The following is a 23,443-nucleotide window of genomic DNA, read 5'->3' on the forward strand; positions in this document are numbered from 1 at the left end:
AACAGACGTGGCACCCAAACTAATGCAGATGGATAAGAAATCTTTTATTCAGTGTAAAATAGACTTGGTGCCAGCAGGACTTCTGTGGCCAGCTTTCCATAGAAAGGCATCCCGACATGACAAGCACAAAGCTATTTCTGTCAGTGCAGGGTGCAGCTCGATGATCTTCGAGGTCCCTTCCAAGCAGAGCCATTCTGATGCCGTGGTCTGGAGGAGGGCAGGGGCTGCTGGCAGAACATTCTGTTAGCCAAGCAAAACCCAACTGCCTTCACCCTTCTTGTTTAGAATGAAATATGCCCCAGCACTCAGGCAGGTGAAGTGCTTAAATCAACCTCACCTTAGCAGGGTGGGGATTTTCTGCTGAGGAGAGAATCATTAATCAGGCTGTAAAGAGAGTGTGCCTACACCGAGAGATATTTATTAGTTACACTATGTTTTCATTTAAAGTGTGAGAGACTGTGACTGAAATTAATTTTCCGTGCATCTGACTGCCTGTGAGTAAGCAGCCCATCCAAATTAGGATCCCAGCTGGCCTGTAAAACAGTGCACTGCATTCCATGGAGGAAGAAGGGAAAGGACAAGCAGCAGTTAAGCCCTGTAAATCAATCACCATCCATTTGTACTGTCAATGTTTTCTCCTGTGCTCAGATATGGTCTGGACCATTTGTTTTATACAACAAAACATGGAAATAAAATGCAAACTCATCATGTGAGCAGAAAGTGCCTGCCTGGCAGTTCTTTGGTTCGGTGTGCAAGCAGGCCAAGCCAGACAAAAAAAAAAATCCCATCTTTTTTAATATTGCTTGCTGCCATCATCAAAACAAGAGGGCAGTTTATTCTCTCTAGATTTGGCATTCAAAGGCTGTTCCAGCCCTGGAAAGATTGTTAGTAGCATCAATAGTAATACAAATCAGGGAACAGTAGTTAAATTCCATCCATCAAGAGAGCAAAAAAAAAAAAAAAAAAAAGTGCTCCTGTGCCCCGCTTGCTATTTTGAGACATGTTAAAAAGGCTTGCAGTGGTTTTGCTGGAGAGAAGAAAATAACATTCTTGGCTTCCCTTGCTTTGCTGCAGGACTCCATAATGCGTCAGAAAGCAAACGGGAATTCAGTTGGAGGAGACTTGGATGCTGAGGATGGTGATTTTTACTTAAATGTATCAATGTAAAAATTGGAAAAGAAAGAAATGTGGTGTAGGACTCGGTCCTGTTGCTTTCAGTGGAAAGCTTCAAATGCTGTTTTTTCTCCTCAGCTAGCAGAAAGATAAGAGCCCGTGTTAGTATTTCAAGGCAGAGTTCTTCATTCTGGATCCACAAAATAATTACTGACGGTCTCCAGGGGCTGACTGGTCACTTGGTGCTTAGCTCTCCTCATTTACAGTTCATCAGCTGCACGAAAAGCAGTGTGCAGCCAGAATGTATTAAGTGCTTTCCTAGCGTTGCTTCTCTGTGCAGCTGCCGGCAGGCTTTGCTCCTAAACCACTGAGTAGCAGCTCTGAATGGGAACAGCCTGCATACAGCCTGCATTTGTGGCCAGAGAGGCAATTTAGAAGCTCTAGGAGAAGCCTTCACCTGATGCTGGAGGTGACAGCACTCAGAGTGCGTGCATAGACAGATGCTCAGAGATGTACTCTGTTTACTGTCAGCAGGGCATAAGGGAATCTAAGGAAACATAATAGAAGGGTGCTAACCCTGCAGACTGAGGGCAGCAGGTCCCCGCTTTGCTCACAGTCATGCTGCTAATGCTGGCTCAGTTCCATCCTCACAGACTCAAGGCATGGACTCCACAAGTGATTTGCCCAGAGCCTTGTGGAAAGCAGGAGGAGAAGCAGCACTCCAGCCCAGATCCAGTCTGATCTTCCTCCTGTGCTGAAGCAGAGCCATAAACTCAGCACCATCAGCTGAAAAGCTCACTGGAGATGACAACTAAGCAATTCCCTCATTTTCGAGTCTCTGACACATAAACAAAATCAGAGAGAAAAGTAATAAAATCCTGAAATGGCCTCCAATAAAAGGTAATAAAATTCCAGGAAAACAGTTATATACCCAAACAGTTTGAAATAAATAATATACAGTATCTTAACAGAGAGCTCAGCTGTTACTGTCACCCCTTTTATGATGGTGCTGTGTCTTAAATCAAAGCCCTCAGTGACATAAAACACTAAACTGAGGAAAGACAAGGATGCCAAATCAAGGGCAGCGGACAGATCTGAGTCAGCACCTTTTGTGTGCTAGCAATACTACTGTCCACTGGAGTAATATATTAGCAGCCCATTATGCATACTGATACGGCTGCTATAATTAAATAGAGAAAACTTGCATTAAGCACCATCGTTTTGATTTAAAGCACAAAATGCTGCAGAACTCCAAGCTAGCAGAGCCTAACGCTGAGGTAGCTGTGCTAGCAAACTCCTCCTCTCTCCTGCCTGCACCAGCACTGTATTACAGCCTTCCCAGACAGCCAAAGGCATGGAGACCCAAAGCAGAGGGCACACAGGCACTGTTTGTGCATTCTGGGACAAAAGGAGATGGAAGATCCCTGGTTTCTCACCTGGAGGGGACTGGAGACCTGTGCTGACTGCAGTAGTTGCTGCCTTTTCTTGACTGGTATCACAACTTGGGAAACAGCTTCTGATTTCAGTAACTGTAGCTCTTATAAAGCACCAGGAAACCCTCTGGAGTCTGCTGACAGCCACTGGCTGAGGGCTAAGTAAAGCCTCCCATTGGCCACCGAGGACAGCTACAAAGCACTTGTAGGTGGTGAGAAATAAGAGGTTATTTGAAACGAATCTGAGAAGGCAGATGAGCTGTAGCAGAGACAACACTATTTCTTTTCATCTCCTTCTATGCACGGCCTGAATTCCTAGAAGTTCTCCTGGCACTTTCCCCCACCCTTTCCTTTTCTCTTACAAGGAAAAAAGAGCCAGAGACCTGTTGAAGCACCAAAAGACCTGAAGACAAAGCTCCCACGTGACCAGCCTGCTCTGAGAGACAATTAATGGCCCACAAACCACAGCTAAGAAGCCACCAGCTCAAGGGATAATTCAGTACTGCATCAAAAAGATGGAAATGCTTTTAAGCAGCAGCAGGCCAGACAAGGGTATTCCACGTGGAAGAAAAATGTAACTTGGACCGTCTGCAGAATCATAGAACGGTTTGGGTTGGAAGGAACCTCAAACCTCATCAAACCCCAACTCCTGCCACGGGCACGGCTGCCAGCCACTGGATCAAGCCGCCCAGCGCCCCGTCCAATGGTCTCGGGCACCTCCTGCTGAGCAAAACAGATAGGGTCCAGTTCCACAGTCGCTTTTCAAAGCGAGGAGCCGGCAGTGCCGCCCAGAGCTGCGTGTGCCCCATCCCTCAGGTGCCCCATGCCGTGGGTGGGCCCTGGGCAGCCTGAACTGCTGGGCTGCAGCCAGCCCATAGCAGGGACCAGGCAGGGGGAGCTTTGGGGTCCCTCCGAGCTGGGAATACTCCGCACCTGACCCGAGCACGTGGCAGAAACCAACCAGCTCAGCTTCCCAGCCCTTCCCCCCTCTTCCTCCCCTCCCCCCCGCAGCGCCAGGCCTCTCCCTCAGCCCAGCCGCAAGGCCCCGCGCCTCACCTGCTTATAGCGAGCGTACAGGTACAGCAGCTGCTCCTTGCTGGCGCTGGGCAGCAGGGCGGGCAGCCGTTCGGCCGCCTGCTCGAACAAGGCGGACAGCTGCCGATCGGACGGATCCGGCTCCGCCGAACCCGAGCTCCCCTCGCCGGCGCTCCCGGCCGCCAGCGGGGGCGACGCCATGGCGCCGGTACGCCCGCACCGTCGTCCCCCTGCGCGCCTCGGTACGGTTCCTCGCCGCCCGGCGGGAAACGCGCGCTGCACCCGAGAGTTCCGGGGTACGCGCGGTCCTACACCCATCCGGTGGGCAACGACCGCTGGGGGGCAGTGGCGGGCTGGCTGTGGGCCCAGCCTGCGAGGCCTCCTAGGGATTGATCCTTCCCGTCCTATCGCTGTTACCAGGAGCAGAGGCCGATTCCACTTCATCACAGCCTCCCTTTAGGAGCTGTAGAGCAGCGAGGTCTCCCCCTGAGTTCCTCCACACTGCCCCGTGCCATTCCCTCAGCCACCCCCCATCGCACGGTGCCCCACACCCCGCACAGCTCCAAACACACTCCTGGACCTCAGTGTCTGGTAGTCGACGTCAGTGTTCTTGTAGCGTGCAACCTGAATGTGGATCTGAAGGAAAGCAAGCACATCCCTCTTTTAGTTGTTGCTTTTTTCAATAGAAGGTCAAGAGACCCCACAGCAAGAGCCAACAGGTCCGAAGCCAGCCCCAAACCCCTCTGTTGTGTGCTGACCCCAGCCACGAGTGGGATGGATGAGAGCTCAGCAGCTGCTGCTCAGGGTTTTCCCTATGAAAGGCTTTTTTCTTGCACTTTTCTTCTGAAGGCTCCTCCCCAGCAATCCCCCGGCATAATTTATATGTATATATTTTAAAGAAAAACGTGCTATTTATAAATGATTCTATACACTCCCAAGAAAGCAAGTGCCAGACTGTGCTGGTGGGAAGCCTACTGCCGACTTCTCCCTGCTCCAGTTAAGGAAGCGGATAATGCCCATTCTCATACCTTCTCCCAGCACCCAGCTGCAATAGCAGCGAGGTGTTCCAAGCACACAGCTGGGCACTATGTCAGCAAGTGGTTCCAGTGCAAGGACCTAATGCTTGCAGTCCTGCAGCCCTTTTGTCCTGCGTGATGCAGTAGGGGGGGACTGACAGGTCATGGGCTGGGCTGGGCTCACCGAATGTAACGTGCTAGGACATGGCTGGGGTCAGGAAACACACAGGAAGGGGGGAACAAGACACCAGGACGTGAGGTTTTCAGTAAAATGCAGGTTGTTAGAGCAGCGAGGAAGGTCATTTCTGGGCTCCTAACGAACTCATTGCCCTGCCGAGCCCGGCAGCGATAACGCAGCACCGTGCGGCGATGCTCACCACGCCCGAGGCGCTGCGGGATACACGCAGCACCCCCCCCACTGTGGCCACGCCCCTATCTTTAAGCCACGCCCACTCAGAGACCACGCCCCTATCCTGGCCACGCCCACACCCCCGATGCCACGCCCCCCGGCGGCGGTGGGCGGCGGCGGATGTTGCCGTGGCGACGCGGCGCTGCCGGCGGCCGGTTGGCTGGCGGGCGGCTGACGGCGGGAGGCGGCGGCGGGCCGGGGAAGATGGCGGCGGCCGAAGAGGCGGCGGCGGCGGCGGCTGCGGGGCGGCGCTGAGGAGGCCCCGAGGCGGGCCGAGGATCGGCGGGGCCGGGCGGGCGGGGGCCCATGTGCGGCGGCGGAGGCCCCCCCCCGCCCCGCAGTACCGGCGGCGGCCCGTTGGCAGGCAGGCGCCGCTAGGAGCGGCTCGGCGGCAGGATGAAGTTCGCCGAGCACCTCGCGGCGCACATCACCCCCGAATGGCGGAAGCAGTACATACAGTACGAGGTGAGCGGAGCGACCTTCCCGGCGGCGGAGCCGTGCCCGGCGGGGCGGAGCGCAGCGCAGCGCTGTCCCGCGGCTGCGGGCTGAGCCGCCGAGCCCGGGCTCCGCTCAGCGCCCGGAGGCCGGCTTTCCCCCGCCGGGCCGGGGCTCTCGCTGCGTGCGCCGCTCGCGTTCGTTTCCCGACGCTTTAACCGCGGCACCGCTGCTGCGTCCGTCTGCTTTCCCCACCCGGCTCCTAAATGAAGGCGGGTTGGAGTACAAAGTATCTCGGAGTCCTTTCTGAGCGATACAAAACAACCTACTATCCCCCCCCCCCCCCCCCCCCCTCCCTCCCAGCCCTCCTTTTCGCCCGTAAGTTGTCAAACTCTTTGTTACTCTGCCCTGCTGCCCGCGCGTATTGCTGCATTGGTTATACACGACCCGGTGGTGGTGCGGGTGCAGGCAGAGGCGTGCAGCCCTCCTTTGTGCCAACCAACACCGCCTCGTTGCTCGGCCGAGGGGAAGGCATAGCCCTGCTTTCGTTACTTGCTTGCGGTTTTTCTTGCAGCGTACGCGGCTGTGCTCGTGTCGTTGCCGTGTTCTTTTCGTTTTGACAGCTTAGATCTCCGTCACGAACGGTGCACCTAACACACAGACTCGTGCGGGTCTTGTGATGGAGCTGGGAAAAGATCAGCCCCGTTTCCAGGGATTACCACGTCGAAGGCTGGGAGGTGGGACAGGCGCTGCCTCCAGCTCGTTCTGTGTCACAGAGCCCCCGTGCAGCCCTCGTGGTTATTTCCTTGGCACAGCAGCTGCTGAGCCCGGGTTGCAATGTGGCCGAACCCGGGGAGGCTGAGCCCCCACGGTGAGCAGCCCTGCCCTGTCGTAGTGGCAGCAGGAGGAGGGTGTGAGATCTGGTGACGTCAGGGAGAAGAATGAGACGTTGTGTTTTGACGACCTAAAAATGACGTTTTGCTGTCGGGTGGTATTTCGTCATTTACAGCCTGCAAAGTTTTTGTCAGTAACGCGGCCTTCCCCTCCAGCAGTTTTCTGTGCTGTGATTGTTGAGGGCAGGTGCGTGGTCTGGGGAAAAGCTCAGGCAGGGAAAAGCCTGTTGGCTTTTGTTAAATGGGGAAAAAGATGTACTTCGATACCTAGAGCTTAGATTTCTTATCTTGCAGCAAGTGACCATTGCTGTCTGTGTGCTTATTAAGAGCAAGCAATGGGCACGTGAAAAGACAGATAATGTATTCTGTTCTGTTTCATTCAGCTTTTGGCAAAGACGTTGGCTTGTGGCTGAGTGAATGCAAGCACTGAGTTTTACAAACCCCTGATTGCCTCAATCTGCCTCTAGAATAGGAAATCAGAAAGAAAAGATTGCACAAAGCTCAAGTTGGAAGGAATGGAACAGCACAAAGCGTGACGTTCCATGCTATGTCTGCTGCTGGCAGGTCTGGGAGCCCAGCTTGCCATCACCCCTTGTGTTGTGAACTGCCCCTTTGCTTCCCATGGAGCAAAAATAGAATAGGAGAGCAAACAAAATCCTGTCTTTCCGTGTCAGCATTGTCTTTTTCAAGCAGACAAAACTGGACAAATTAAAGTGACTCACAGATGAATCTCAGAGGATGCTTTTTCCTACAGATGTGCCATTGTGGCTGTAGTGAAGTTGGAGTGCTGGGCCTCTGTTTGTCTACTAATTGCAATGTGGATTCGCTGTTGTGTGCATCCCTGAAGCTCCTGCAGAAGGAGGGGAGCGTGGCTCAGCCTGCTCTCATGTGTCAGTGTGATGGAGGCCTGGTTTTACACTTGGCAGATGGCAATTCTCTGCTGGTTTCTCCAGCCTGAATTTGTTTATCCGAGCGCAGAAAGCTCCTTATTGAACTCTTAAATTGTCTTTTTGTTTCATGTTTTCCAATCTATTTGACTTCCCTCCTCTCCAAAGGGGACCTTGGGCTCTGCCTGCCTTAGTCTTTGGATGGGGGACAGCAGGTTGGGAAGTTGTAAAGCTTGTTTTCCCCCATGAAAAATGTACAGGTAGGCGAGGGTGATTGGCAGGATGAGAAAGGGGAAGGTGTTCTGCATTGGTGGCTGCTTCTTTTGACCACTTGATGCGTGGCACAGGATCACGTGCTGCCAGCTGGTGAGTCATGGGAGGAAGGAGACAGAGCAGCCGTGGTCAGTCAGAATGTAGGAATGGGTTGTGTCACTGGGATGGGGATCATCCAGCAGTGGCTTAGCTGGGAAAACAATTCTGCGAGTGACCTTTGTTGGGACCTCTGGAACGAGACCTTTGGGAGATGCCTGAGCTGCCTGTTTGCTGGCCGCCTGTGACACCTTGCAATAAACAGACGTGTCCTTTAGACCTTCTGTTTGCTTAGCAGTGTGTTACAACAGCGCTGAGCTGCTCCTTGCTGAGCTTGTGGTTTTCCCTGGGAGGGCATCAGGGTGGTGATTGTTCAGGCTGTGCTGACCCAGGGCAGGAAGGGGCTGTGGGATTTGGGGTTGTGGGATGTTTTGGGTGATGGGCAGCAGGCCTCAAGGACCCCAGTGACTTTTGTGCATTAGTTTTCTGTAGGTTCACAAGGCAGCAAATGAGCTCTAATTCTCACAGCAGGTGTGTGTGTGAAGCCTGCTCGTGTTCTTTGTGTATGTGAGGATGCTTGCCTTCATTGTGCTGTGATCTGCTATAAAGTGAATAATTGCAGGACAGATGGGTCTTGCCCCTTTACTTCTAGTTCCCAAACTGGTTCAGGTTACTCCAAACCCCATCTCAGGTTGTTTGATGCTGTGTTGCCCTTGAGATCCCTCCTTGGGAGAAGGCAATCACTCGTGTTTCCTAATCTGGTCCGTCACCCTGTCTTCAGCTTTTAGAATACGTGTGTGTTCCTGTACTACTGTACAACAGTGATAGATCCCCGAGGCTTCTTTATCTCTGTTTGCCTTGACAAGCTCCTTTCTATGTCACGCCACAGGTTTTCTAACAAACCTCGAGCATCCTACCAACCTGCAAACCTTTTTTCTGAAAGAGTATGTTTTAAAATACAGCTGGAATAACAATAGCAGATTAGTAGTATAACAAGCTTTAGATGAAGGGGTCAGTAAATGAGAACACGTGTTTCTTTTGCTAGCAGAAATATGTGTAATAGCATTACCAACACGTCCCGTAGCTTTGTGTGTCAGTCTGGAGGGATAAAAGGACTTTAATTGCTTTTTGTTTTCAAACAAGCATATCAAAACGTAATTTTTATTTGATTCTGACTGCATTCTTTGTTCTGCCCCTCCAGGCTTTGAAAGAGATGCTGTATGCAGCCGTGGACCAGGCCCCTTCTATAGAAGGTAAGCACGTGGTCACTGAGAATTGTGTTTTTCTTGGCATTGGATGTGCAGTAGTGTTATTTTTCTGTCCTCAGTCCTCCTAAATTGGTCAAGTCAATACACTGATGGGCAAACGCTCGGCCTTCTGCAGCCTGCGTGCTATTTGGGATTGTTGGAACTCTTTGTCTTCTGTCATCAGCACAGTAAATGGCTTTGTATAGCTTGGGACTTCAGCAGCTGGATTCCTCTTGCTTATAAGGACATTCACTGGTGGAAGTACTACTTCATCACTGGAGAATAGCCTCTTGTTTTCCTATGGCAGCCCTGGGAGATGGCTGTGCTGGAGAGTCACCGGTTGGTGAGCAGTGATGTGAAGGTCTCATCCTTTTGTCCTGGCTGCTCCCTGAGTGCTGTGCCACCTCTTGGATGCTGATATGAGTATATTTTCTTGTTTTCATATGTTTATTGCCACTGCATTCTCTAGGTAGGTTATTTTAGCACAGCATTTGCTTTTAAGCTCGCTGCATTTTGAGTAGTCTTATGTGATGTGTGCAAAAGTTCTCAGTAGGACCCTATATCTTTCTCTCTCCTTTAGTTGTCTTTGAGGTACTGAATAGTTTTTGCCTTGATCTTGCTTTGGTCCCTTTCTGTGGATTTCAAACTCCGTGCTTCTAGCAGTTTGATTGCAGAGCAGTGTTAGTGTCACTGATCTCTCTGAGTGCAGCTCTTTCACTCTTCCTTGTGTGTGTGCAGAGCAGAACTGCTGCTTCCAGTGCAGTCAGTTGGCTGGAATCAGTAATGCCAGCCATCACTGATGCTAGTTCATTAACAACTCACACCCTCTTCTCCAAACTGTGGGTCCTAGAAGTGCGTTTCTACAGGTGAGTGGCCACGCTCCTGGCATCACCTAAAATTGATGGGCTGCTTTTGGGAAATGGAATCAAGCTTGGAAGCAGTATGCTGGCAAAAGAGGAAAGTCCTGCTTTTTAGAGATGCGAAAACTGCTTTAAAACACCCCCACCCCATCCTGGAGGATCCTTCTCCCAGACAGCAGTTTTCTCTCCCAAAAAGCAGTTTTCCATCTTGGAGGAACCACAGTGTTTTGTATAGGCCACACAGATGATCTTTATTAACTTGTCTTTTAGAGATAATTGCCTGGTTTTGTTGAGAAAATGTTTCCTTTGTCTTACCACCAGTGTGTGACTTAAGGTTTGTCTTTAAAAGGATAGGGCTGCAGATGCTTTGCATTTTAGTTCCTCAGTATTGTTTTGGGAAGGTGTAAAGAAGACACTGTGAGAAGCTGGCCATAAAACCCCTGAGTGGTATTCTGCATTTTGACTTCCTTTTTTTTTTTTCTTCCTATGCTCGTTGTGATATAGTGATGTTCTGTCTGTGCTGTAATGTTTACGTGTAAACATACTTAGGAAAGGAAGGGAAAGTGAAGAATAAAATGGTATGATATAATATTAATGTTGTTCTTTTGAATGTTAAAGAATGTAAACTTCTGTTTCTGCCTGCTTTGATGCTTTCGAAACCTCATCAAAAAGGGAAGTAATGACTTAACGTTGTGCTACAAAAAGCATCTTCTGCTTGTTATTTGGAGAGCAAGTCTCTCCCTCTGTACTGCAGAGAACAAAGCGATGCAAACTGTTTGGAACTGCTCAGATTTGTCACTGTTTTGCCCAAACTGCCTCTAAGAAGAGAGCAGCTGTGCTAATTCCTGCACTGTTTGTTAGTTCAGTGCTATGCGAGCGTGTGCTGGGTTTCTTTTTTTAATTAAAGTCAGTTTCCAGTGTGTTATTTCCCTCCTGTTTTGTTTGTTTGTTTTTAGTTTCCTCTGCTGTGAATCTGTTTTGCTCATTCTCCAGCTCTCTGAAATGCATGTGTGACTTTGAGCTTAGCACAGGAACACCAGGAGGGTGCTGTAAGCCCCATCTTCCCAGGGTGAGGCTGGTGTAAATCTCATTTTAGGCTGGTTTAACTAAAAGCCATTTGATGTAGGTGATGCCAGGCACTGTAGCTGTGTTCAGCTGGGCTTTGATTTACCTTACATGTTCACTGGAGCTAATCTTCAGCTAGTAGCTGGGCTGTGAAATCAAGGGAGGTCTGTCTCCGTTGACTGTCTCTGGGCTCGTGTTAAGGAATCTCCTGCTTATGGTTGGCACGTGGGTAAACAAAGCTGGCTTCAAAATGACTCATAAGCTGTGCAAATGGTGCTGCTGCTGCTGTTTGAGGGAGAGAAGTTTGCTAGGAGGATGATTGTGGATGTAAGTTGTGGGGTCACCTACCAGCACGTTTACCTGCTCTACTGGTGATCATAGAATCCTTGGAGCTGGAAGGGACCTCTGAGGGCCATCCAGTCCAACTGCCCTGCAGTTGGGAGCACTGAGCAGATGTGCTGGCATCTCCCCGAGCTGCTCAGGGTTCAGCTCTTTGCAGCCATAGCGGAGATGGAAGTCTGGCTGTGAATTATTCATCCTGATTATGCGCTCCAATGGACACGGTCCACTCTGAATATTATTGCCTAGAATATTTGTCTTTCAGATATTGAAATTTAACCTCCCTTTAAGACTTGTGTAAACAGATCTTGTTGTTGTCACATTAAATGGCGCAAAAGCGTTCTGCAGTATCCTCCTATTATGGAGATGACTTATTAAACTTAACCCCCATCTGCATTCCAGTGGTAGGCTGGAACAAGGATTAGGCCGAGTGGGGAGTAGGAATGCTTCAAGATTGAACTCAAAACCAAAATTAATAGGTGACTTTCATTACAGCTTGATTGACAGGGGAAAAGCTTAGCAGCAGTGCTGGTGCTTGTGCTGTGCAAATTCACCTCTTTGCTTGCTCCAGATGAGAAGAGAGGTGTGAGATTGGGACGTTCTCAGCATGCTCTATTGGTGATATAAACTTACTTCATAGCAGGCTGGCAGTGCCATAGCACTGAGCACTCAGGCTGTGATGCAGGAGCACGTGCAGATCTGCCTTGGCTGAACTGGTGCGCTCAGGTTCTTGCTCCCAGCTGCTTGTTTCCACAGCTGGGCTAATGAAAGGGCTGTGGGAGGCAGCAGGAAGGCTGGGTTGGGTGCTGCACACCAGCTCCAAGGAAAGGGCTGCACCTGCAGGCAGGTTTCTTTTGCAGATCTGCAAGCTGCTTATCAGGCTGGCTGCACGAAGGCTGTAGATCCCTCCTTAATGGTGTGGGGTGACAGCAACATCAGAAATGCTTTTTTTCCCTTCCTTCCTGCTCTTGCTTTCTGATAATATAAAAAGGCCAGTGCGTTGATTTAACTGGTAGGTAACCAGGTTTCATGTTGGTGGTTAAAACGTGAAGGCTGGGAAATAGGAAAGGAGTTCATAAAGCTGGAAGATGGACAGCCAGCCGTGCTCGCAGTGCAGCAGAACATCAAACAGGGCTTTGGGTGTAGCCTAGAGAAAACACCACACGTGTGTGGATAGGAGGTCAGAATTTATTGTTGGGCTTTGGAAAAGGCTGCAGCGGGAGGAGTAACAGCAAGATTTACAGTGTGTGTAGGAGGCAGCCTCGGGGTTTGTAGCCATTGCATTCGAAATAGGCGATTAGGCTTTGGGATGAGGCTGTGGCTATTTGGTGAATAATGCCATGTGAATTCAACTCGATGAGTTTCTGTCTCTTTAAAAATGCACGCTGTGAGCAGGCTCTCCCTGGAAGGAAATCTCATTCTTCTGCATCAGAATCACTTGTAAGATGCTTCAGAACGATGGTCAGGGCCTGCCAGGAGCTTCAGCATCTCTGCGATGCCATGTAGGAGGAGCAGGGGCTGCCAGCACAGCTCCTCTGCTTTGCTACCTGGGCTGAAGAATGCCTGGAGATCCGCAGCTGTAAGGCAGCAGTGAACCAGAGCTGTGTATGTTCAGCTAAAAGCTGCAGAGAACACTGAGAATGCACCAATCTACTGGCATGCATGGTGGATGCTGTGTGCAGGAACGTGAGGAGCAGCACAGCCCATCCTGCAGCTCCAGCCCCGGGCTGTGCGCTGCCCTTGCTGCAGAGGAGAGAGCTTTGTTTATCTCCTAGGAGATGGAAAAGCAATTTCTACTTCCTGATGAGAAGCTGACAGGCTATTTGACTTAACAAGAGAGGCAGCCAGTGTGATTGGGAAGAGGAAAATTGCATGCCATAACACAGCGATAGAAATGCAATTTATTTTGCATGTGCTATATAGCTTCAGGCACGCATTTCGGAGGGGTGAGAATTCTACACGTGCTGAAATGCCAGTTCTAAATAGCAACAAGAGGTGAATTTGGCTTCCAGACTGTGTCTGTAATCTTGGTCTTATTGCTCCTGCTGTTGATTAGCGTGCTTTTATAAACACTGCCAATGTGATTAGCGTGCCTCTATAAACATTTCCAAGGTGGGGTGAGGGAACCTGGAGCTCTCTGGCAAGCCAAGTGAGAGTGAGCTGTGACCTCAGGACCTGCCTTGTGCCACGGCTGCAGGCATGTCGTGATGTGTGGCCAGGATGGCTGTCCTGGTGCCACCACTGCCCATCCGTGTCCCCATGCTGAGCTCAGGTGTGCTTCTGAATGGCTGCTCCCTGTGAGCACAGCTGTAGCAGTGAGTCACAGGCAAGGCAGCTGAGTGGGGTAATAATGAGCAGGATTGGCTGATATACCTATAAAGCAAATTCTATAAATAGCTGAAAGGGATTGGGCCAGTATTGCTGTGTTTTGGTGAGACTTTGTCTTCCATCGTCAGTGGTAGCAGTGAAAAGGCAAGGAGGTAACCAGTCTGAGATCCCCATATGGCATTCTGCCTTTCTTGGAGCCTTGCTGCATGCCAGATGTTCCTTGAACTCCACGGCAATCCAAGACAAAGGTTTCATTTCCCCCCACCCAGTCACAGGATAATGCATTTCTCTGTTAGCAGCTGGGTCAGGGCTTGGTTCTGCACTGACCTTGATGTGCACAGGTGCAAGGAAATGTTTCTTGGAGGCTGTGTGTCCTTTTAAAGCCTTTAAGAGGCTGTAATTAATGGAGTTGCCTAGAGACAAGAAGACTTCCCGGGGAGGAGAAAGGAGACCTTCCCAGGGAGGATAAAGAAGGAGCATCTTTTGGCTGAGCTGGGTTAGTGTCAGTGTCACAAATGATAGCCCTCTATACAGGCTTCGTCTCCGGCTTTCAGATGCTGCATGCTCTTAAAGTGCAACATTCACTTATAGTATAGCTCTGTAAGGGTGCTGGTAAGATTTGTTCATTAAAACTTCATGTTTCAGAGGTTAGGCTGCTAGAATATGGATCCAGAACACAATCTCCTTGTCAAGCAGTCAGAGGAAGAAAGCAAAGCAGGGATACCAAGCCTGAAGCATTTGCCACACCTGATCGGATGCATCTGCTGTAATAATCCTGGTTGCAGGACAACTGCTCTTTCTGGTGAGCGCATCACACCCTGCAAAAATACCCCATATCAGGTGTGAGTTTGAGCAGTGCATCAGCAGCAGGGAGCCTGCCACAGCTTTCATAGCCTTCTCTTCAGCAGATGTCACCTTGGTGAAGCCCCAGAAGGCGTGAAGCAGCAGGAGGGATGGCGAGGGGTCCCGCATCCCTCTGCCTGTGTGTAGCTGTCTGCATCTCAGCCATTCTGTAAGCAGACCTTGCCACGCTGCTTCGGGGTCTGCTTTGTGTCCACGTGTGGCCCTGTTTTTCCCCAGCCTGCTGCCTTTGGCCCTGGAGCTCCCGACCTCTGTAGGCAGAAGTTCTGTTTGCTGCTGTCGGCGTTCAGTAAGGCTTGAGCTGGAGTCTCAAAGGCTCCAGGGCCACTGAGTGTCTCCAGTTTTAGAAATCCGGCCGCGGCTCAGTCAGAATTGATCCGTACTGATTTCCCTTTCAGTTCCTCCTGCTTGCAGCCAGCTCCTGCGGGTTTCGTTCCGCCTTTGTTCCCAGCTGATGGAGCTGGTTGGTGCACGTTCATGCTAATGGAGCCCGCTCGCCTTCCGGCTGGGGAGGAATTCAGCGTTGGGAGGTGTGTGATCTGGGCTTGGACTTGCCTAAGCACAAATTCGACTAATGAATTAGTCATCAGCCATGGATTTCATGGCCCTGGGGACACGGATCCTGCGGCTGGTGCAGCCAGCTGTCAGTCAGGAGCTGCTGATGCAGGAACTTCTCTCAGGCTGAGAAGGTTCCCCCAGCCCTGCTAATATGGGGAAGGGAGGTTGCCAAAGCCTCGAGCTGGTATTTCAGTAGCAGCATGCCTGCTTTACAGCGTGTCCTTAAAGGCTTCGGCCTCTTCACCTAACTCAAATAAAAGTATGCCTTAACTGGGTATTTAGAAACCCAAGGCAGCACACCCGAATGACAGCAGTTCTGCCATCTTCTGCATGCAAGGTAATTTTACCCAATCCTGTTTTTGTGGTAAGCAGGACGTGGCAGGGGATGCTCCATCCTCCATCAGTTTCAATAGTGATCCCACAGTTACACAGGTATAGGGGTGATGTGGGACGGGTCTGGGAAGAGATGCTTCTACTCTATCTTCTTGTCCTTGGCCACCACTTTGGTTTTTTTTCCCTCTTTTGTTAGCATTGCACTGTGGCGTGTGCCTTGTGGTGGCTGGCCTCAAGCATGATGATTATTCAGAGAGGTATTCAAGCTTTATCTATAAAAAAATAGAAATTACGAGTTTGTGTGCTTTTTGTACATAGCTGGAGCAGTCTCTCTGGGGACAATAAGGCTAGTGTCGATTTATGCATTTCCCATCATAACTCCCAGCTATGCTGATTCTTTGCAGAGTGTCTGTTATGGCTCCTGGCCAGTGAGTCAGTTTTTCTGTTGCCTTTGTCGGGCAAACACCACGTGCAGCAGCAGATAATGGGTGATTCTCCCTGTAGAGAGGGGTAGTGGCTCAAGAAACTCAAGATGATGGCTGCTACTATGGGATTCTGTATAATTTTATCTGAAGATGGAATAACGATGCCCAACTTTGTGCAAGTTGCAGGGTGTTCCACCTGAAATGTTCTGATTAGAAAAACCCCAAACTATAAATATGTAGACAGGAAGGAGTGTAGACAGTGTCAAATGCCACAGCTGCCTGGAGTTCTCTTGCGAGTATCCATCAGGCCTTAAAGTCTTCATGTGGTCCTGCTGCTATGAAGCAGAAGAAATAAAAATCAAACCTCTCCGAAGAAAACATTTGGCTCAAAGAGCAGAGGATACTTCCACAGTTATGCTCCCATTCTTACGTTTGCTTTTTGCAGGCATTTGGCAAGACTGTGCCGACGTGTTTGGGCAGCTAGAAAAGGAGTATTTTGTTGTTTTTTGCTTTCTTAATTGTAAGTTCATTTGCAGAAGTTAGAAACGAGGCAGTGCTTGAAGCTGTACGCTTGGTTGCTTGAGCGTTGTGCTGAATACCATTGCTTTATAAATAGCACCTTCAGGCTTGGCACCTTCTCTGTATGGAAGGTGTCCGAGTCTCATTTGTAGATTTGGATTTGGTCATCGTGTTGTCACGCTGCTCTGCTTTTAATCTTTCAAGACGCACGCTGGCGAGAGTGCCTAATGCTACGGCCTGCTTCTGGTTTGTATTTAGAGTTCAGCTCTGCCCCGTTGGGAGCAGGCACAGCTGCTGGGTGCTCACAGCTTCTGAACTATGCAACGCTAATTCTGCTTTGGATCACGTTGCTCCGATCTTCATTTGAAAGTTAATTGATCAGATCTTCAGTTTTCCACATGGGAGGGCAGTAGGAGGAGGGTATCTGCATGGAGCACGAGGGCTCAAATGGCCCTGGAAGCCTAAACAAAGTGGGGAGAATGCTGGCTGCCAGCGAGTTTGCTGGGTTTTATCATTTGCTCTTCTAATGCTTTGCCTTTAGTGGGGCTGTTTGTTGATGCAGAGGAAGGTTGATAGAATCATTAAGGCTAGAGAAGACCTCTAAGATCATCAGGTCCAACCATGTGCCCACCACTGCCCCCTCAGTGCTGCATCTCCATAGTTCTGCAACACCCCCAGGGATGGTGGCTGCACCACTCCCTGGGCAACCTATGCCAATGCACACCACTCCTTCCAAGAGGAAATGTTTCCTAATACCCAACCTGACCTTTCCCTGCTGCAACTTAAGGCTGCTACCTTTCATCCTCCTGTTCAGTTGCAAAGACCTTGGCTAGGTCTGAGAGGACCCCAAGGAGGGCATGCAGCCTGGGTGCTGCAGGGTCTGCCCGTGGGTGCTGCATTCAGTGGGCACCATCCCTTCCTCCAGGATTCTGATAACAAGTGGCCTATCTAATTAAGTGTCTGCACATAGATTCATTTACAAATATTAATCTTTACTCGAGGAAGCCAGTTCCGTTGCTGGCTGCTTGGTGCTTGCTGTCAGGCTGGAAGGCTTTGGGAAGATGCCTGCTGTCAGAATGTGACTGTTCCACGCGTCCGTGTGCCGAACACAAACAGCTCTGGAGCTGATCAAAGAGGGAGGATTACACTGCTGCCACGAACTAAACGGGCAAGTGGGGATAAGTGGCAGCTCTGCAGCAGGTCTACCTGAGCACACAGCCTCTTTGTTGTCATTTGTCGGCGTGATTGTTTGGTTTTGTTGATAGCGGAGATGTTCTTTGTTCTGTTGGAATATTTATCCTTGCATTTCAAAGCCCCGACAACTGGGTTACTTGTGATGGAAGGCCATCTCTGGTGTAGCTAAATATGCGGTGAAAAGTTCATCTAACTGAGTAATACAGGGCATCCTTTAGAGTTCTCAAAATGCTTTTCATATAGAAAAAAGAGAGATTTTCATTTGCACACCTGCATTAATAGTCAGAGCATGCGCACACATCCTTGGGGAGAGGTGAGTTATCTGAGGGCAGCTGTACAACTTCATCTCTGCATCTATCCTATGAGTTTTGTTACATCCCAGCACCTTATATCCTGCAATTCTTACAGGCAAGTGTTGTATTGATGATCATATTGCAGGTGTTTTGATTGGCCTTTGTGCCTCTGTGAAAATACCAGGTATAACACAGCATATCCAGAGGGATGTATTCTACCTATATGTATGGTGAGCAGTTGTTATCAGTCTTCCTCACTTCAGGAAAAAAAAAAAAAATAGGCTTTAAAGCAAACATTAACCATTACCACGTATGGTTTTGACACAACGAACCTGAATTTAAAATGATGTGCCAATAGCTGATTCGTTTTAAGTTGCCTGTGAACTGTAGCTGAAGCAAGTCCTGATGGTCTCTGACCTGTTAATAATAAATTAAATGAATAGCACAGACTTTGATCTGTCTGTCTCAGAGTTCAATCTGCTGAAGAGCTGCGTGCCCCTGCCCAGAAGCAGGGCTGAAGAAGTGACCCAGCTGCTGCCAGCTGCGCTGCTTCCAATGTACAGCCGAGCTCCTGCTCTTCTTTTGCATGGTTACCCTATCTCAAATTAGGAAACCGGTTTGAAGTTGAGGTCTTTCCTGTTAAACCAGGAGCAGAAATACGTCAGTGTGTCAACTGCAATCTGTTTCCAGTTATTGCTCCTGTCACATCGGTTGCGTTCGCAGCGTACAAGGAGTCTTTGTGTTATCAGACCACTCGTAAAGGCAGATCTTGTTTAGCAGCTCTCTCTTGTCGCTGTACTTTATTTTCCTTAAACTTTCTGCTTCCTGCACAGCAAGGAATGCTATGGCTGGAGCAGCCTAGTACTGCGAGCAGCAGTTTCTAAGCCTGGTTGCATCTTACTTTCATGCTCTACAATGTTTTATCTGCCTGGATAGCTAATTTAGAGCCCACTAACTGAAGATGGCTGTATGAGAAAAGGGGGGCAGAGGAGACGAAATATTGTGGGATGGCATCTGGGTGAAGAGTCTCATTGCATTAAACTGTTTTCTCTCCACGCGGTCATTAAATCTTGTAAAAGTCTTGACTCTTTCTCATGGAGGAGTAGACAAGAATAAGCTCGGGGCTTTCACTGCTTTGCCATACATTGCCTACATATGACATCGTTTTCCTTGGAGCTGTTAGAATGGGTCTGTTGGGTTGCCTTAGAGGTATCTCTCAGCTTACTTGTCTCCTAAGCAAAAGTCTCACATCTTGGAATAACATTATTTTTGCCTCAGGATAACCTTGGTTGGCTTTATAGTGCCAGTTAGGTTTTGTTAACTGAATGTTTATGGATCCCATACTAACTTGCTTTGCCCTGAAGAGGTTGGGCCATTGGACCTAGGGGTCTTTTTAGGTCCTTTCCAGCTGAATATCCTATTCTATTTGCTCAGAAATGGCTCTTCTGCTGCGGGATAGCAGGGGAAAGCCCAGAATATTTGTGTGTGGGCAGGTTTTTGTTGACCTTACGTTGCTTGGGAGGATGTTGCCTCCTCTGCTGGGTCATCTCTTCCTTTTTTTTTTTTTTTTCCTTTTTCCTCAGAATTTTCTAAAGTGTTTTTGACGGTCTGGATATGACTCAGCACATCGAAAACCGCAGGCTTTGGGTTGGGCTGAAGTTGGCAGTTTTGGCTTTTAGCTCATTGCCTGGGAGTGGAAGGTATTGAAGGAGTACACGTGTGCTGCTGTGCCTTCTGTTAGAAACATGGGCAGCGTAGGCTGTGACGGTTCAAAATTCATTGTGCTTTTGTTCGGAGTGAGAAATGTGAACAGATCTGGTAGGTTCCCAGCGACTTGTAGTTTGTTCTTTATTTTTTTCCCATTTCACTCTTCTGTGGTGCTTGCTAAGTCAAGCCACTGCGCTTTTGTTTTCACTGGGCTCCTCTCTTGTAAGCTTTTTTCCCCCAAAGTGATCCTTTTGGTGTAAGGATGCTCAGCATTGCCTGGGGCGTGGAGCCCTGTGGGTATCCCTGTGCTGAGCAGCTGCTGGCTGTTGTGCTGAGCTGGGCCCTTTGCCTTGGAAGGCCTATGGCTCCTTGCTTTCAAAGGAGAATCGCTGCATGTTATTTTTAGGGCTTGGCAGGGAGAAAAGGGCGTAAATAATTTTTATAAGTTCCATTCTGCAAATGGCAACTTTGGGATGTGCAAAAGGTGGGCATACTGTTCTATGAACGCACATTGAGAACAGCACTTCAGGAATGTAGTTTTCTCACACTGAAGCTGTTTAAGATTCCACTTTATGTACTTAAAGCATCTCCTTTTGAAGGTGGTGATGTGCCTTTGATTTGGAGTTGCCTTCTATCAGCTGCATGGAATTAATCTTGTGCTCAGACACTGAGTTCTGAAGGGTGGAAACAATCTCCTGCTGTTGGGTGTAAAGTGTGCAGGAGCTGCCCCTGCTGCCAATGGTACTTAGCCCCTTTTGTAAGGGGCTTCTTATTATAAGGATGCTTATCCCATGGGAGAAACTTTACTGATGTAGATTTATTTTCTTCCTATTTCCGCACACCTCCTTGGGAATTCATGTAATCCAGCAGAGGTTCTAAGACCCTTAAGGATTTGCAACGTTCCAATGATTCATTAACTTTTCTAATTATGTGACTGCTAGGACACGTCTGGATGCTTTGGGGTGAATAGTCTGGAGATAAATACATGGATACCTGGGGTAAATGCAAGCTGTGCCTTATGTGCATGTGGGAAGCTGTTGTCACACTCCAGATTTTAGCCAAAAAAAGCAAAATAAGATGGCTGGTCAGCCTGTTGAGTGTGGGCATCTTTCCTCAGCAGTGATTTGATGGACTAAAAACCCCACAGCAGGATTTTCCTTGAGGGATTAATGGTGGAGGGTTCAGTTTGTTGATGTTCTGAGTGCTCCTTGCTCTGTGCAAATCAATAGAGGCAGTTTCTTAAAAACTTTTTTCTTTTTCCTTTTTTCTTTTCTTTCTTTTTTTTTTTTTTTTTTTTTTTACAGCTACAAAGGCAAAAACCCTTTCTCTGTGAAGGAAACTGAAGCAAGCAGATCTATATTTGCCCCTGATTGATGTGGGCAGCTCCAAGCTGCAGTGTCAGAACGCTGAGCTAGGATGTGTTCATTTGATTAAATCAAGTACGTGGTGGTGGTGGTAAAAGGAGTGTATTTTTAAAAGCAGTAGACCTGAATATTTCCATTTTAACGTTCTGTTTGGGAAGGTACAATATTCCAGCTGGCTCAGGTAACAAAAGGATACCTTGAAGGAAAGGTATGTGGGACACAGTGCTTGTTCTCCAACTGCAGGCAAGAACTGGTTTTCTTGCAGTTCCTTTAGAGAAACAATCGGACTCATTAAGATGATTAATTACTGCAGTTTTCACTCATTAATCTTTTGGAGCACCAATATATATAGTGTGCAGTAAAATCCATTAGCGTGCCATGGCTCTGTGCTAATAGTTGAATTCTGCTCCTCTTTGTAGTAGTAGTGAGGTAGATGCACATAGGTTACAATGGAGTAAAAACAGATTCCATACGAAGGAAAATATTTTATTTGATGAACAAGATATGCTTGTTCTATTCCTCAGGTGCTGGATGACTTACATGGGGTAGAGCATGTTGTTAGAGCTATTAAAAGTTATGAAATGGAACTGAGGAAGGCATGATATGGGAAAGGAGCAAATTGGTGCATCATTCCATACAGCTTTGGCCCTGTGTCTGGTTGATGATCCATACGAGGATTCATTTAAAGCTTGTTTATCTAAACTACTTATTGTCCAGTTCAGCAGCCTTGGAAAATGAGGGTGAGGGAGACGTGGATTCTGTGAGTTTACAGACTTTTTATATGTTAATGTAATGCAATGTACAAACATCTCTTCAATTATAAAAGAGGAGAAAAGCAGATGATTAACTAGGGGCTGCAAACAGGCATTCAATTCACGTTCAGACATCACTATTTCTTGTTTCCGAAGTGATGCACAGATATATATGGCTATGTATGCGCATGGTAGAGTGGTTTAGAGTAGGTAGTGCATGTCTCCTGCCCGAGGACAAATGATCCTATTTGATGTGGGAAGGATGAATTGTTTTCCGATCGCAGAGGCGTCTCGTGGTGTTTACACAAGCAGAGTCAAGGTTTCAGATAAATCACGGGTTTCGTGTGACTGTGAGTTGAGTGACTCCAGTGCAATGGAAATAAGCACTCAACCGGACTTGCTGACTTGTGGGCTGTGTTTCAGAACCCTGTGGAAACGCTAAGGAAAGAAATGTTCAGAGAAATTCTACTTGCTTGAAATATGAAGTACCTGAAAAGATAGCACGTGAGCTTTAGGAAGAATGAGGTGAGGTTTAAGATAACTGCAATGACAAAACATGGGCTGAAGGCTCATCTCCAGATCCAGAGATAAAATCCCATGCAGCTACACAGATAAATATGTGATTATTCTCTCATTCCCACTTGTATCACATGTGATTATTTACATCTTAGAAATTGATGTTTCTGACTTAAGTCTTCAGGGTATTCCTGATGCTGCTCTTCAGCTGACTGTAGAAACTAATTGGGAGAGAGAGATTTACGGCTGCAATTAACTCACAACGTCGGTGTGTTTTCATTCCAGTCCAGACAGAGGTTGACCTCCTCTGTGTGAACTCGTAATTCAGATCTCAAAGAACAAGAAGCAAAACCTCACAGTTTTAACATCCGTTGTAGAGCAAAAAGGTGACGAGTAATAGCTAGGTTAACTTCTTAAAATCCTGTGCCACAGGAAGAGCGTTTAGAAAGAGATGTTTATTGAGAGTGTGCAGTAGTGGTGTTATTCTTAGGGTGCAAAGCTCTGAGTTGTTTCAGGGCTTGGAACGTCTCCTCTGGTCAAAGCACTGTTGGTGAGCTGGACATCCCTGGGGGTCGAGGGGTCCATTCCTTCCACGTGATGAACCTGATTCTGCAATACGATGCCTTTGCATCTCTCTGATGTTCCTTTGGATGCTTTTGGTAGCTCTAACTTTCAGAAAACTTTTGTTTGAAACTTCTTCACTCAGTTCCAGCTGCAGTGGGTGTTGAATTGAATACCCTTTGTGGAGTGTAAGGCGTCTGTTATCTGTTTTGGCAGCCTTCAGTTCGCAGCGTTCAAAGAGAAACGCTTCCCTCGGTGCTGCAGGTTTTCTTCTTTTGCTTTAACATCTTCAAACAACTTCATTTAGTGGAGTTTGCCCGTTTCCCAAAGTTTCTTATCTCTGCCATCCAGGCTCGAGGATTCGCGTGCGGCTCGAATATTTGGGGGTATGGGAAGGAGAGGTTTGGAGGTAGGAAGTGGCGTTATCTCGTTTATTGGTTACTTCTGCATTTCTGCCATTCTGTTTGCACAAGCAAACAGCTTGAAACGAGGTCTGTTGGAACTGGCTGAATTGTGGAAAATGACTTCTGCGCTGTCACATATGATGGCATCCACGTGTTGCTTGAATGCAGTTGGAAGAGTGGTGCTTGTGCTGGTGACATGGGTTGGCAGAGCTGGGGCTCCTGTCTCTTGTGGGCTTGCTGAGGTCTGGGCAGGACTTCCAGCTGTGATGGCAGTATGGAGGTTCCCTAATGCACAAGGCAGGGTTGGGCACTGTTTTACCACTGCCTGCAGTAGGGATGACGTGTGCTTCCAACCAGGTCTGAGCAGCGTTAAACTGCTTTAATCTTGCAGATTGACTTATTCTTCACTCGCTCAGAGGAGCTTGTTCAGAGCTTTTAGGCTGCTAATGCCATAAGTACAGCACAACGCCTAGGAGCCAATTACAGAAAGCAGTGACTTGAGGAAGGGGAACTTTGGAATTAGCCCTTCTGATAGAAAGCAGTGCAGAGCACACCAATGCCCCAGTGCTTTGCTTGCTTTGCTTGGT

At 48.5% G+C, this 23,443-nt stretch overlaps 2 protein-coding genes across 2 annotated transcripts in view; one reads left to right on the forward strand and one right to left on the reverse strand.

The window, feature by feature from the left end:
* ACBD6 (acyl-CoA binding domain containing 6) overlaps positions 1-3,816 on the reverse strand; it is a 68,910-nt gene extending 65,094 nt beyond the window's left edge. Inside the window, exon 1 of the mRNA XM_031595615.2 lies at positions 3,603-3,816. Coding sequence (XP_031451475.2) covers positions 3,603-3,782 — 180 coding nt within the window. The 5' untranslated portion in view covers positions 3,783-3,816. The remainder of the gene's footprint in view (positions 1-3,602) is intronic.
* Positions 3,817-5,281: 1,465 nt separating this feature from the next.
* XPR1 (xenotropic and polytropic retrovirus receptor 1) overlaps positions 5,282-23,443 on the forward strand; it is a 79,586-nt gene continuing 61,424 nt past the window's right edge. The window contains exons 1-2 of the mRNA XM_031595616.2: positions 5,282-5,471; positions 8,732-8,783. Of these exons, the coding sequence (XP_031451476.1) occupies positions 5,403-5,471; positions 8,732-8,783 (121 nt within the window). The 5' untranslated portion in view covers positions 5,282-5,402. The remainder of the gene's footprint in view (positions 5,472-8,731; positions 8,784-23,443) is intronic.

This window comes from Phasianus colchicus, chromosome 9 (genome assembly GCF_987193195.1).
Source record: "Phasianus colchicus chromosome 9, bPhaCol1.hap1.1, whole genome shotgun sequence".
Taxonomy (NCBI): Eukaryota; Metazoa; Chordata; class Aves; order Galliformes; family Phasianidae; genus Phasianus; species Phasianus colchicus.